This window comes from Medicago truncatula, chromosome 2 (genome assembly GCF_003473485.1).
Source record: "Medicago truncatula cultivar Jemalong A17 chromosome 2, MtrunA17r5.0-ANR, whole genome shotgun sequence".
Classification (NCBI taxonomy): Eukaryota; Viridiplantae; Streptophyta; class Magnoliopsida; order Fabales; family Fabaceae; genus Medicago; species Medicago truncatula.
Window position 1 is genome coordinate 13,099,801 of NC_053043.1, and position 15,080 is coordinate 13,114,880.

The 15,080-nt window shown below is 31.2% G+C and overlaps 1 protein-coding gene across 2 annotated transcripts; it reads right to left on the reverse strand.

The window, feature by feature from the left end:
* Positions 1-6,480: 6,480 nt before the first annotated feature.
* LOC11412481 (uncharacterized) lies at positions 6,481-9,504 on the reverse strand. Of its 2 annotated transcripts, XR_005644086.1 has the most exons (13): positions 9,393-9,504; positions 9,104-9,304; positions 8,848-8,997; positions 8,611-8,744; positions 8,429-8,498; positions 8,225-8,315; positions 8,024-8,093; positions 7,797-7,892; positions 7,587-7,686; positions 7,150-7,233; positions 6,959-7,050; positions 6,607-6,852; positions 6,481-6,575 (listed from the first exon to the last, which is right to left on the reverse strand). XR_005644086.1 is itself a non-coding variant. In XM_003594695.4 (12 exons), the coding sequence occupies exons 1-12, from the start codon at positions 9,448-9,450 to the stop codon at positions 6,721-6,723; spliced, it is 1,278 nt and encodes a 425-aa protein (XP_003594743.2). In that variant the 5' UTR covers positions 9,451-9,504; the 3' UTR covers positions 6,583-6,720. The 2 variants fall into 2 exon arrangements, 1 of the variants encoding a protein (XP_003594743.2); XM_003594695.4 differs by lacking the exon at positions 6,481-6,575 and having other exon boundaries at positions 6,583-6,852.
* Positions 9,505-15,080: the final 5,576 nt, after the last annotated feature.

The window sequence follows — 15,080 nt, forward strand, 5'->3', positions numbered from 1 at the left end:
AAAAAATTGTTCAAAAACTTAAGTGTTTAAGCATAATTAAACAAATTTAGATTTAGAAAGGACTAAAACAGAGTGCAATTTTTTTATAGGGACTAAAAAAACAATTAAAATTAAGTAAGGACTAAACTTAAAATGTCTCAATTTTATAGGGACCAAAAACATATTTAATTCAAATATTTTCTTAACCCTCATTTAATTTTTGTCTTTTTGATATTAGTGTCTCTTCACAAATTTCTATGAGGATATATTTGTAAAAATATTCAAAAAGTTGCAACAATGAATAATTGCGTGGTTTTGACGATTTTTGGTTTTTCTTTCTTAGGAGAATGCAAAAATCATTCTTTTTTGGCTTCATTAAATAGTCTCCCAGAGGCACTAGTTAAACATGACCCTTCTTCTTATAATAAGGACCAAATAGAGTATTTTTTGGGGTCAGTTTTTCTTACCAAATCATTAAACAAGTGGAAGTTTTATGTTAATCCATCAGGTTTATCGAATGCCTTAGAGCATTTGCCTAAAAATTCAAAATAGGAAGTTTGTGTTGGAAATAACATTGTTTAGACTTTTAAAGAATTGTGTGATCTTATGCGATCGAGATTGATTGGTTGTGCTTGAACAACATTTGTCGAGATAGATATTAGGAGTGGTATATGCAAATACTTTTATGCTCAAGTCTATAAGCGAGTAAAGACAATGAGGTATAAAGTGAAAAAAATTGTGTATCTAGTGTTATAGTGAATGATGTTTCTTTATAGATACAAGAAGAGCCGTTGGGGTGTAAATAATGGTATATTATAGATGGCGCTCATCAATGTTCTTGACTACGTTGAACGTCACTAGTCGTTGAGGCATTGGATAGTGGAGGATCCAATCCAAGGTTGGGAAGAATATGATTGGATTGATCCTTAGTATATTAGACCTTTTATAGTATGGATTCTGAACTTTGGGTTAATCTAGAAAGAACATGATGACTACACAACTTTTAATATTTTATCATTATGACCATTATTTTTTTTTTCACCTTATGAGTTTCTCGACACTAGGGTTGGGAATAGGCCAGGCCGGCCTATAGGGGCCTATGGCCTGGCCTGTTTAAGCCTGGCCTGGCCTGGCCTGTTTATTAAAAAGGTTAGGCTTAGGCTTTTAAAAAAGCCTATTTAAGTAAATAGGCCAGGCTTAGGCTATCAAAAAAGCCTATGAAGCCTAATAGGCCGGCCTGTTTATGCATGTTAGGCTTCATAGTGGACTTTTTAAATAGGCTTTAAAGCATTATAGTGAAATAGGCTTTTAAGGCCTTATAGTGATAGACAAGTCTTACACTCAAATAGACTTTGAGGCCTATTAAGCCTATTTAAAAGTAGATAAAATGGAATGTTTAGTGACTTTGATAGTAAGTAGGCCTGTAAATAGGCTTTCAGGCCAGGCCAGGCCAAAAAAATAGGCCTATGAAAGGCCATAGGCCAGGCTCAGGCCTGCAAATTTTTTCGTAGGCCAGGCTCAGGCCTATCAAAGCCTGGCCTGGCCTGGCCTATTCCCAACCCTACTCGACACACTATTTAATTCTAAAGTCTGAAATGTTTTAACGTATTTTGAAGGTTTTTGTAGGGTGTTTATGTCGTTCAAATTATATAATCCGTACAAAATTGGACGCGCGAGAAATCAATAAGGTGGAAAAAGAAGTAGTCTGTCACTATTATTCAAAAAAGTCTCTGGCTGTTAATTGTTTTAATTTAACAATTTGATCGTTTTTTTAATTAATCCACAGTAGATCTTATTAATTATTTTAATTTAACCATTTGATCGTTTTTTTAAAGGAGGGTCATTGGATTACGAATGTCTATTTTCTCTTACGGTGAGTCAACAAAAGTTAATTAATTTTTTCTTTCTTCGTCTTCTTCCTCATTCTTGTTCGTCATCTTCAACGTCACATTCATCAACACCATCATCATCTACCCAAAAACGCATAAACACTTTTTTATCTTCAACAACATCATCATCCACCAACAAGCGGTGTAAAATTCATTCTTTGCATCTTCACAAAGGAAAAAAAAAAGTAAGATGAAGAATGAATTATAAATCCAAAAACCACAATCACACAAAATTAAACATTTGCAGTCATCATCCACATGAATTCTCTCCAAATTAACTACTCCAAAGATGTACAATTCTCTTTCTTCATCTATTCTTCCATACTTTATAAATCACCAAATCCTAATAGGGTGGACGTGACGTGGCGGCAAAGAATCGCATGAGAGATACGGGGAAGGGATTACTGGAACTGAAATTTTGTTTTTGTAAAAAAATGTATCTCAAAGAAAAAAAAAATTAAAAAGGTAAAGAAAAAACATTTTATCAAATATTATCAATGTGTATAAATATTTTATAGGGTGATAAATTAAAAAACACTATCAAATTTTATTCGAAATTATAAATAAAGTGTGATTTTTTTTCCTGGGTTGTTGTCATAAATGTATGAATATATAATGATGAAGATGAAGAAAAAGTGGGGGAAGAAGATGAAGAAAGGGAAAATTAATTAGTTGTTGTAGACTCAATGTAAGATAAAATAGACCTGCGCAATCCGATGACTCTCCTTTAAAAAAAAGCTAAAGTGCACTTTTCCCCCTAACTTTCAAAAACTTGTAATTTTGGCCCCTAAGTACAAAAATTACAATTTTTGCCCCCTAAGATTTAGCTCTTTTGCATCTTTGGTCATTTTGGTCAATTTTGACTTATTCAACGCCTACGTGGCAGGCCACATGTGTAATTAATTAAAAAACTAAAAAATCAATTTTTAAAGTAAATAAATGAAAAAAAAATTAAAAAATAAGAAAAAGTAAAATCCTTTATTTATTTACCTGCCCGTACATCGCTTTATGAGTTGAGCATGGTTAAGCGATGTATGGGCAGGTAAAAAAATAAAATCCTTTATTTATTTACATGCCCAATCATTACCCTTTTTTTGTGAAGTAGCTTAGTGGGTAGTGGACAATCCTAAATTGGAATCCAGACATTTGCGTTACATCAATGTCGTTGTAGCTACTGATGACAAAAATATCAAGTGTACTAATTCATTAACAACAATAGTAAAATTTACAAGTTAATATTCATAAGGATTGTGTATTTCAACTTAACGACAACGATAATGATTAGAATATATACAATGGTGGGCTACACTTGACAATGATTTGGTTGACTTGACTTAAAAGATAGGTTAAATTGACTAAGTTATGTCAGATTCCCTTCTTTGAATTATTTGATAACTAAAAAAGGAATTATTTGACCTAATGTCAGCCATTTTTGTAGGTAAATTCACTCGCCATGGGATGTAATTAAGATAAAAAAGGAAGAACAAATATTTGAAGACGCTCGGTCAACAAGCTCAAAGCGATGCAAGTCAGAAAGTTAGGGAATTATGAGTTTAAAGGCGTGGCTAAGCGAGCTTAATCCTCGCTAAGCTAGATAAGGCTGTTTTGGATCCTTAGTGCTGATGTGGCAGAAAGCCAATGGTGAAGAAAGGTCGGCTCACTAAGCGATATTATATTTTCAGAAATAGTATAAATAGATGACAGACTAAAAAAAACGGGGTGTTATGTTATTGGGAGAAGAGATAAACAGAGAGATACACAGAGAGCAAGTATTCATCAAAGATTGATGGTGGATTCACAAGATTCATTGAGAAATTAACTCTTGATGTCAATTCATCTATTTTCTTCTCATCTTTGCAAAGCTATCATGACAATAAGTAGCTAAATTTTCTTTTGTTGGGAATACATACTAGTAATCAAGCTTACTAGTAAGTATTTCTTTTGATTATGGTATTATATGATTCTAGTTATTCATGAATATTGATGTTATCATTGCTTTTAATGTTTCAATTTATGGGTTTTAATTGTTTTTGAGAAATACCTTTTGAATCTAGAGTTATGATAATCATGGTAAATGCTAAATTCTATAGATAGATTTAAGTTTATCATTCACTAAAAGTATCGATACTTAAAACCGTCATATTGGTTAATAGGCTGAGAGATCGTCGATTAAACAATACAATTGAACCCAAAATATAGTTTAGACATAGATAATGTTCGCCGAACGATGCATGATAATATCGATTATTAACTAGAATATGTATAACGAATCATAAGAATACATGTGAAATAGGTTGATAAAGTTTAATCCCCAACATACTTATATCTCTGTTAACTTTCGTATCACTTACATTGTTAGAGTTTTATAGCTTATGAAACCAAACACCTTACAATTATATCATTGAAAATCATATTAATTGTTGAACGGCTTAAATATCGCACTAATCTTTATGAAGACGATACAAAAATACTTACTTATGATACTACATCAATTACCCAAGACAAAATGTATCATATTTTTCAACACTTGCATCATAAATAACACATGTAATATTCATATTTTTCTTTAAGGATCGCTTGAGACTAATTAATTACTTTCGGTGTTAAGAAATCACCGTGTTAAGAATGCATAAGAATGTCATTATTGAAATCATGGGAAAACCAAAATAATTACTAAGTAATATACATATGTAATTGAGAGTTATATATCGTTATTTCAGGTTATAGGTACATAAACCTTTGCCTTTCAATTGTTTACATGCTGGAGAGCAAGCTTCTTGACAAAGTGAAACTTGTGCAAGTTTGATTTTCAAGCATATAGACATGCATTGTTGTTTACAATCGTATAAGACATCGTTGTCATCACCATTTGCATCTAAATTCATACCTTCAATAGCTACCACCACCAATGACATGTATGGAAGAAGAACCAATATTACAGCCACACCTAAGGATTTGCTAGCCATTGCATTAATCAGTATCCTTGATTGTGTTATTGGTGATACTAAAAATGAGAAGGTCTTGAAATGCATGTAATATGGAAATTTGCTTGGAATATGTGTGGTGAAAAATTAATGGTTGACTTGTTCTTATGACAGTGAGGAATAAAAATTATAAAAAATTGTGATTTAAAAAATGTATGATCTATGTGAGGAAACATTTATATGTGAATTAACTTTGTGATAACTTTGAATTGTTGAGAAAAGAAAACAATTGAGCAAAGGGATATACCAAGTTTTGTATGCATATCAATATCGAGCTTCTAAATTTAACAATAAAAGAAGGGAGGAATTTTTCACACATCCACAATTACTTTGGATGTACACATCTAAGGAATGTAAATTTTAAATTGTTCAAAATTATGTTTTTAGATAAAGTATATCATTCAAAAACATGTTGACCAATTTGTACAATGTAAAAAATATTAAATTAACGTCTTGCATTAATGTCAAAAAAACCTATACAAATTAAGTTTATAACAACTGATCAAATTTAGTCAAAATAACCAACAAATCAAGTTAAATTATACCAATTTTTTTTTTTTTTTTTGTATTAGTGTCTTACAACAAACCTTACATTCTTAAATAAAATCAACCAAAATTACATTAATGCACTAACATACATTTTTAAACAAATAAAAATTAACTTTACATTGATGTCCTACGATGAAGAAGTACAACATAAACAATTATATTTCATGACTAAGTATATGTTTAACATCATAGACAAAAAAAAAAAAAAAAAAAAAAAAAAAAAAAAAAAAAACTTAACTTTTTCAACCAATCTTTTAACATTCAACTTCTCCTGTATTTTATTAGTCTTCTTATTTTCTTCTTTTAAAAAACTAGTATCTATCATTTTTTAAAACCAAACCCCTTTAAAACACATGTTTACACATTTAACTAATATCTTCAACCATTTAGATACAAAATAATCTCATTCATAACATTGTCAATTGCATGTCAAAATTTTCTCATCACTCCCATTTTGCAATTGGTTAAGGATGTACCATAAACTTTAAGAAATGATTCAAATTATAAAGGTGATGAGAACTTAAAACAAATTATCTAGACTTTATAACAATATAAATGTTCATATATTTGTTTTGTGTCACTTGTCTCTAACTCATAGAGATATCACCTGTACTTTTCAATTTCCAAACCCCCTACGAAATTAGATAATTTGTGCTCAGAAAACCAACAATAATATTTGGAAATAGTCTATGGATTAAATATTTTTGTATAATCATATTCATCACTTGATTCTGTTACAAATCATCTTTTGCAACCTTCACAATCCTCTACACACCTATCTTGTTTGCTTTGGATTTTATTAAAATTACTCCATGGTGTTCAAGACCTTTGAGGGTAACATACTAACATCGTCCATTAGCATGAAGGAAAATACATTTTCTAGTGTTTTGGGTCCATGTACATTTGGTTATCTTATTTTGTCATGTAATTGAAGCTAGGACTCATCTTTCAAATGAATTTTTATGTTCATCCAATATTGTTAATTTATTGAAATTAAGTTTTATGATTTTTCTAACACATGCTTAATTTTTTTTTTTTTTTATAATTAAATAATATAATGCTTAAGTAAATGCATCAGTAACAACAATTAAAGTAGATTGTGGATACACATGCCAACAAATAAGTACTTGAAGATCATACAAATTGAATATATGTGCATGCTAATTAAAGTTGAACAACAATTTTAAACTTTAGTGCATGGAAGACAATGCAGAATATTATTATCTTTTGACAAGCTTGAACTCATTTAGTTTCATACACATCATAATTCCAACATCAAAGTTTCAATCAAGTGATGTGAAGAGTGAAGTTGTCATAGATTATAGACATTTAACAGGTCCAACCAACGCAAGTGCTTCCCTTAGAGCCAACAAGAGATGCTCAGGATGATCCTCGATTGAAGCAGCTCCACCATGTTGGGATTGCATGGATCTTAATACTCTACCAACAATCTGAACATGTATGCAAATAGAAAGATTAATAAAAATAGCATGCCAATGGCATCACATAATGTGACTCTAGTTGTGACTCAGATCAATTCATCACATAATGTGTTACCTTTCGCGCGTAGCCACCATAAGCTATGCCGCTAATTAACGCACATGATGAGTTAGATGTACTGACTGTTGAATTTTCATGATCCAAGTATTCTGGAAACAAACAGGAATGCTTATAGTGCAAGTGAGAATAGAAAAGAGAAAGTATCAAGACACTTTACAAAGTATCAAGTAACCATGTGATAGCATTACTTAAACTAGTTGTTCGAAAGAGTCCTTCTTTTTTCATTCCTTCAATTGTGTGAGCATTAGTTCCACCAGCAAGTTGAAGAAAGCCTGCCATGTTAAGGGAACGAAACATTAGTTCAATCATGATACGTATAAACCCTGAAGGCCCGTTCGATGGCCAGGATAAGAGAGATATGATAGCATAAAGTTAAACCATCATAGGTTCATATCATGTCTCATTCGAGTGTTTAACGAGCCATTATGATATGATAACTTGACCATGTCACACATCATATCCTGCCCATCTCGTTAAAATCTTATCCTGAGTAGAGGCCAAGTTAGAAACCAACATGACAGGCTAAGATCTTAACATGTCCATATCCTATCCGTCTCTATCATGACCATCAAACGGGTCCTGTGAAGGTTTTCAAAGGACTGTCAATTGAATTGTGAATACAAACCAGGAGGTCTATCTTTTGCTTTAGCCAACTGAACAGCGAAGGCTATTGACTCCTTAGTTGCTCCTCTCCCAATATCTCCACTCATCGGACGGCCGTCTAACTTGAGTGTATACAAGGCAAAGATGAATTTGTTAAAAGAAACATGGAATAGAATTTGGCTTATAAGAATATAAAATTGATCAATCTGTTGAAAAGAGAGAAATGCCACACCTGCCATAAGTTGAAGTTTCTAAGATTTGGTTTCATAATAGAGTACATTTTGTTCATAGAAGATATTGTTGAATCTCCAACATTAGGTAAACTAACCTGGATCATTTTAATAGTAAATTGTTGAATCAAATGAAAATAGCCTTGAAGCTAAGTATTTACTGAAAAGTAATACTTATATATTATAATTAACCCCTTAAATATAAGAAGAGGTTGAAGGCCCCACTTACGGCTACTAGCTTCAAATTTTCTACTGAATCTGCTAAAGCGCGCCATAGTTCTTCAAACAGTCTACTCTGCCTATAGAAGGATGTATCGACACAAGGAAATGGATTTCGAAAAATCAATCAAACTTTGTGAATAGCAATCATGAAATGTATTTTCATAGCAATTGCAGTTATATCCTAGTTTTTCAGGAACACTAATATTACCTTGCACTTGTATGGATCTCAATAGCATCAACATCATTTCTCTTGATGAGATCAGAAGTTGTAACAGCATCTCTTACATATGTTACCTCTCCTGGATCAATATGAAAAGTATATATTTAGTTGAAAATTCAATGATATTACACAAATAATTAAGGGAAAGAGCTAAGAATTTATAATATCAGACGGAACTAGAAAATATCCTACTTATTTTATCATAGGGGCAAACTGGAAGACAGCGACCACAGCCATAGCAGCGCTCCGTTATGACTCCATCCTGCATGTTCAATCAAATTAAACATCACAAATTTTATATTTTAAAAAGACAGTTTTTATGTTAAGACTTAAGAACACAAACTTTGAGATTTTGAGTTAAATCAAGTTAAAACCTTTAGTACTCTTGGTGCTTCGGTGTTACATGAAATTTGTGAAGTAGATTTCTCTTGGAATGAGATTGCATTAGCAGGGCAAACATTTTCGCAAGGGCGTGAACAGTCCGATGGACAGTCCTCAGGATCAAATTCTGTTAAGAAGGATTTACTAACATTGAGTGATTACCAAAAAGCATAAGATTTCGGATGTGTAATGTACGGAACAATTAAGTTGAATAAGAACTGTTGTCTTACCGGCTTTGCGAAAGTGAAGATCTTTATCATCATTGACACTGATCATCACCCAAGGCCTTCTAAGGCAGCATAAGATGTCTCTTGCAGCTTCAATTCCTTCATTAACAGCACTCACAACAGATGCATCAGCAGCACAGTCAATGCAGTCAACTGCAATCAACCACATAATCCAATTCTTGAATTTGTTTGGGTGAACAACATAATTAAGTGTAGTTATATAAGTGTTTATCATAGAAAAGCTTATTAATGTTATTACCTCCAGCAAGAGTGTAAACCAAACTGAGATTTCTGATATCAACAACATCCTCAAAACTTGCACCACAAATGAGTTTCACCCAGTTACCTCTCTGGAGAGACTCAAGTGGAGTTGATGATGATGATGAAATGGAAGGAAGCTCCAAAGTGTTGATGAGGTTCTTAACTTTCTGATGAACAACACACTTCTTATCCACTTTTGCTGGAATTAAGCACATTCATCTCATAAGTATGTTAGATACATTGATAAATAGATATAGAGAGAGTGTAAAAAAGAGTATTAGAAGAACCTTTGTGTTTTGTTGAGACAGAGATATTTGTGGCGCAGAAAAATCTCAGACTAGCCATTATCTGCAACGAACATGCCTAGTTGCATTTTTTGGAGGATGGATAAATAAATACGTCGACATCTGACACGACATTGACACGAATACGTTGACATCGCCAATGTAAAAAATATAAGATACCGACATCGTTACATATATGTTAATTTATTTAAAGACAGGCTAAAATGAAAATTAAAATGCATATACAAACATCTAACTTGAGCAATTTATGTCATTTGAAAAAGTTCTACAACAAGATATCATAGTATTTGATCTTTATTTATTCATCTACTATCAAAAAAATTAAAAACGATATAGTCAACTATAATTTCTGTCGCTTCATTTTTCAGAGATCAAGGCTATTTGATTAGCTTTTAACTCACTAATTATTTCACGACTGAACATTTAATTTTATTAAGAAAAGGGGAAAAAAGTTCAAACTACCCCTATTTGAAAAGATTTAGGGTTGGGGGTTAATTACATAAAGGGAAGGTATTAGCACCCTTTATGTCCGTAGTACAGGAACCTCTTGATTTTATTTAATTTAATGTGCTATAACTTGCTTGCTTTTGAAAAGAAGGAATTAAAGTGGAAAAAGAATGAATAAAAGTGGAAAAAATAAAGACCTAATTATCTACATTTTTTATTGATTTGGAAGGACATGGTCCTCTACCTACGTACCCGTGAGGGATCAAAACCTCGTAGTTCGGGGTAAAAATACCTCGTAGATCGGGGTAAAAATTGACGTTTGATTTGTTGGGTGTTTTTTATTAGTTTTGAAAAAGGTTTTAAAAGGAAAAGCCAAGTGGCAAATGAGAATTGGTTTGTATTTTTTATGTTTAAAGGAAATGGACTCATGATAAAATTAAGTTGATTGAAATTTGATTAAAGAAATAAAATAAGAAGACGATCACTTGATTTAGGATCAAGGTTTGCTTATGAAAAATGTTGTTTTGATTTTTGTTATTTGCATCTTCTTTTCTTTTTCTTAAGGTTCTCTTTTTCTTTTTTTTTTTGATTTTTTCCTATATTAAAACAAGACAAACAAAAAAACAAAATATAAAGTCTTAAATCTATCTACCTTTCGTAATGGATTTGTTTGGTTTGAGGTTCTGATTCGGTTTGAAACTTGTTGTATCGTGATACGGTTGGTTTGGTACGAAACAGTGGCTGTAGGTGATAGTTTGAAGGTCGATTGTGTTGGATTTGGTCTCCGGTTTTGTTGATTGTCACAGCTATGTCTGTTTTGAAGTTTGTGGTCGAAGGTTTATATGGATGTATTGTGATTGGGTTGTGAAAATTGATTGTTGATTGTGAATTGTGGCTGATGAATTTGTGAGTTGAATTTTTTGCAGGTTTATGTGTGAATTTTTGGCCGTGAAAATTGTTGTTTCTTTGTAAATTCGGCCCCTTTTCTGTGCTTGCGCGTTGCTGGCTTCTTTTCTCTGTGTCTTTGTGCGCCCCCCCTCTTGTTGTGTTTTGCAGGTTATATTTATAGTGGGGGGATTTAGGTTAGGGTTTGTTAAAGGATGCAGAAAATCTGGATTGAGATGAGGATGAAAAGAAACGCTTATTGGCTGTTATGAACTTAGACCACTTTTGGACTTTTTATGGACATTATCAGATAAAATAATAAATGAAAAAAAATAAAAAAAAAAGAAATGCAGACTTTGGACTTTTGGTTTTATCTAAAAAAAGAAGTAATTTGAATTAAAAGAAATGTCGATTTATAAAAAAAAACATAAGAATTAAGATTAGATTAAAATAAAAGATGGAAATAAATAATTAAAAGACTGAGTGAAGAGGGCCCGATTCGAAATTTTCACTGAAACGTGAGACTGATCAGGGTTAAACGACGCGTGTCAATGGGGTCTTAGGTCAAAAATTGGGGTATGACAATGTTTATAACCACTAATTGATCAACATTTCTCATAACATATGTAACTCTTGTATCTATGGTGTGCGGAAGCAAGAGATAAAAAAATTGTTTTAGATATTTGTCTGAGCTGTCTGACACAACTCATATGAGTGTTATAAATGTGTCGGACACCAATCGTAGGATGTAGAAGTAAAGAAAAAATCAATTATTTAAGACACCGGATCGACATGTGTCGTACGGGGTTCATATGAGTGTTGGACACCGCGACACGCCTAGTCCTATAGGTGTCCGTGCTTCATAGATGGTATCTCTAAGTCTGACTAAAGAGATTAATGGCTCGAGTCAATGGGTAAGACTGCAAAAGGTGATAAACCTTTCCCTTAAAAGATTTAATTCTGCTACACTTCGAAGGTAATTAAATTTGAAGTTTGAACTTGAGACATGCGTTTGAGCTGAAAAATATATCTTATCATATCATTTAGCTTTGTTTGGAAAGAAAGCGAAAGGAAATAATGATAAATGAAAGATTGTCTAAGGAAAGAAAAAGAGTAGAAAATGAGTAGATTGTTTTGTTTGTTTGGTACAAGAAAAAATGGAATAAAAAGTTGGAAGAAAGAAAATCCTAAATGTAATAATTGACATAAGTACCCTTAAACAAAAATAATAAAATAGTAAAAAATAAATAATAAAAGTTGGGGTATTTTGAACATTTTAAATATAATACTTGAGTTTCTCAAGCTTTCTGTCCATAACATGTGGGGGGAAAGATTTTAGACGTGGGTCCCACATATATTCTTTCTTTCCTACACCTTTTTAGAGAGTTCCAAACAAAGCAAAGTCTTTATTTCCCTCACCTTTTTTTCCTCATCACTTTCTTTCCTTTAAAACAAACATACCCGTTTTTGGTGTTTTTTTTTTCCGCTTAATTTTTTACTTTAGTGAATCTTTCCATGAAAAGTTATATTCAAAACTTTTTTTCAAGGAATAATCATATTCAAAATCTTTCCATGAAAAGTAGTCATATCCAAAAAAATTCTAAAGAATAATCATATTCAAAGCATGTTACAGACTACCAATTTTTTTTTTAAGGAATAATCATATTCAAAACATATTACAAACTAAATATGAATACATCTTTCAATCAAATTCAAATTTTGGTTCGCTATATTGAGGTTCTAGTTTTTTAATAAAAAAAGGTTTGTCGTCATGATTACATTTTTTTTTCTTTTTTACAATCATGATTATATTTGATTTTTAATAAATTAAATTTCTTTTATTTTTTCAACATTAAAATTGGACATATTATTTTTTGCTAATTTTTGATGGAACTTGTTTCATTTTAATAGATCTAGACGATTAAGCAACAACGTATGTTAAAATTGGAAAATAAACTTATCAATCAATTCCGTTCTAATGCTTAAGATCCTCTACCCAACCAAATGTCCTTCAATGGTAATTAAGACCTGAGCATGTGCATAAAAGAAGTGGTATCAAACAAATATGTACACATTTCCTCGTCAAACAACTTGTTAAAAAATAAGCTTATAAAGTCTGTAAAATCCTCTGCGAGGATACGCATTTCCTCATCATATCCAATTTTTTGCTTGCTATTAAGGCATCATGAATTTCCAAGCTTAGAACTCCTTGCTTCTTCACCACGTCCCTATCCTCGTTTTGAGGACGATATTTGTTAAAGGCCATGTTGTCAATGAGCTTTCAGATTTGAGCTACAATTTTGTTCTTCATTTGCACATGAAAAAAAATCGATTTTACGCATTTCGGTCAAAAAATCAAATTCGAGGCGTGTTACGAAACTTTGCAGATTTTATAAATAAATAAAAAACGGTAACAATAAGGAATAAGATGCCCAAGAGTAAAAAAATCAAATTTGAGACGTGTTACGAAACTTTACAGATTTTATAAATAAATAAATAAAAAACGATAACAATAAGTAAACCCTAGGAAACCAGAATTTAAAAAAAAATAATAATTTTTGGAGATAACTCATTCTCCCCTTTCAACCATGGCCGCATAAGTTTTGTTATCTCCACTTTTATAATCTTATCTCACTTTTATATTTGTTGATTTCCTTTCGTCACATTGAAATATTTCCTAGGTTTAGTTTTTTTTTTGAAGGAATTTCCTAGGTTTAGTTAACTCCCTTTTATATGAATTGTTGATTTCCTTTTATAATGTCACGTCGTAGGTTTGTTATCCTTTCGTTACATTGAAATATTTATCAGGGTTAGTTAACTCCTTTAATATGTATTCATTTTTTGCATCATGCGGCTAGCCACTGAACGGTTAAACCTACAGTTGTGTTTTCGCCCTCTCCACCGTCCTCTCCATATATGGAAAAATGTGTTGAGTTTCATTCTTCCCATATCATGACTATGTTAAATTACGGATAAATTCGTGAAAATTTATACCACAACAGAATCAACGAAGTGATAAACTTGGCTGAGCACTTAAACCCACCATATATGAGTTTAATTGTCTGCAACCATCCTTACCAATATCGAAGATCATATTTTTTTTCTTTTTGATATATTGCAATATGGCGTTCGTAATGAAAGGATTGGTGCAACAAAGTCGCTAATCATTAAACTAATTCGATGTTTGAGGTTAAAGAACCGAATATATTCATTATCCAGCATGATTATTGTTCGATACTCATTCAGTTAGTAGAAATAATTGACATCATTCTTTATGTGCTTGGATGTTGAAGAAAGGTGAGGTTTTCAGTTTTTTATTTTATTTTTCTTTTCTTTCTCATAGGTCTGTTAGTTAATTAGTTTAATAAATAAGATAAGATAGTTAGGTTAATTTTTTTATGATAAGTAAATTAAGTTACTTTAAATATTTTCAATTAACTGATTAAAATATCACACATTAATGATATCGATTTTATATAAAAAAATAAGTTACAATTATTAGAATTAAGATCCATTTTAATTTTTAGGACTTTTTTGTTTTTGTTTTTTTTTTTTAAATACTTTTCGATATAAATAATTTGGAGATTATTCCTTATAAACTTTTAAAAAACAGTATAAATTATGGTAAAGCATTCAAATAAAAACTATGCGTATTAATTAAAATGGTTTTTTCTCCTTAAAGAAAAATTAAAATGGTTTTTCGTTATGGTAGAAAAAACATAGATATCATAAATTATGTTTTGTCTCCCTTCTTTCAAAAATGATTTTCTTCAAAAGCTAATCAAAATAGCTACTTTATCTTCAATATTAAAATTATTTTCAAGAAAATTATTTTTGAGAATAAGCCTACGTGTAAATATAAATAGAATGTCAAAAATGTTTTAAAAAAATCTAAAACTGGGTTCTTAGTCCCTGAGACTCAATATAGTCTCTGGAAAAATTAAAAGCAAATTTTAGTCATTGAGAAAAATAAATTGAGACAACTTATAGTCCCTACCTTCTTTTCAGCTTGTTTTGTTGATAAAGGAAAAATGGAGGAAAGAAAAGGAAATGAAAAAAAGAAAGATAAAATGATTATTTAGTAGTTTAGTATGAAACAGAATGATGATAAAAACCATTTGTATGTATAAACTGACATAAATGCTCTTCAGCAAAAATTAGATATGATAAAAAGAACAAAATAATGAAGAAATCTGTATAATATAATGTTTTTTCTTGGCGGACTTAAACAAGGACTTGTAACGACTAGAGGAAACCAATTTGCAAACATTTTAATTATGATGGAGGAAAACTTTTAATTTCTCAAAAGAAATAGATGATCCGATTTATAAAAGAGAG

Coding starts and splice junctions, on each gene's coding strand:
- LOC11412481 (XM_003594695.4), bottom strand. CDS start 9,450: ATGGCTAGTCTGAGATTTTTCTGCGCCACAAATATCTCTGTCTCAACA. Junction 7,893..8,023: donor AAAATTTGAAGCTAGTAGCC/GTAAGTGGGGCC, acceptor AAAATGATCCAG/GTTAGTTTACCTAATGTTGG. Junction 7,234..7,586: donor AGCAAAAGATAGACCTCCTG/GTTTGTATTCAC, acceptor TTAACATGGCAG/GCTTTCTTCAACTTGCTGGT.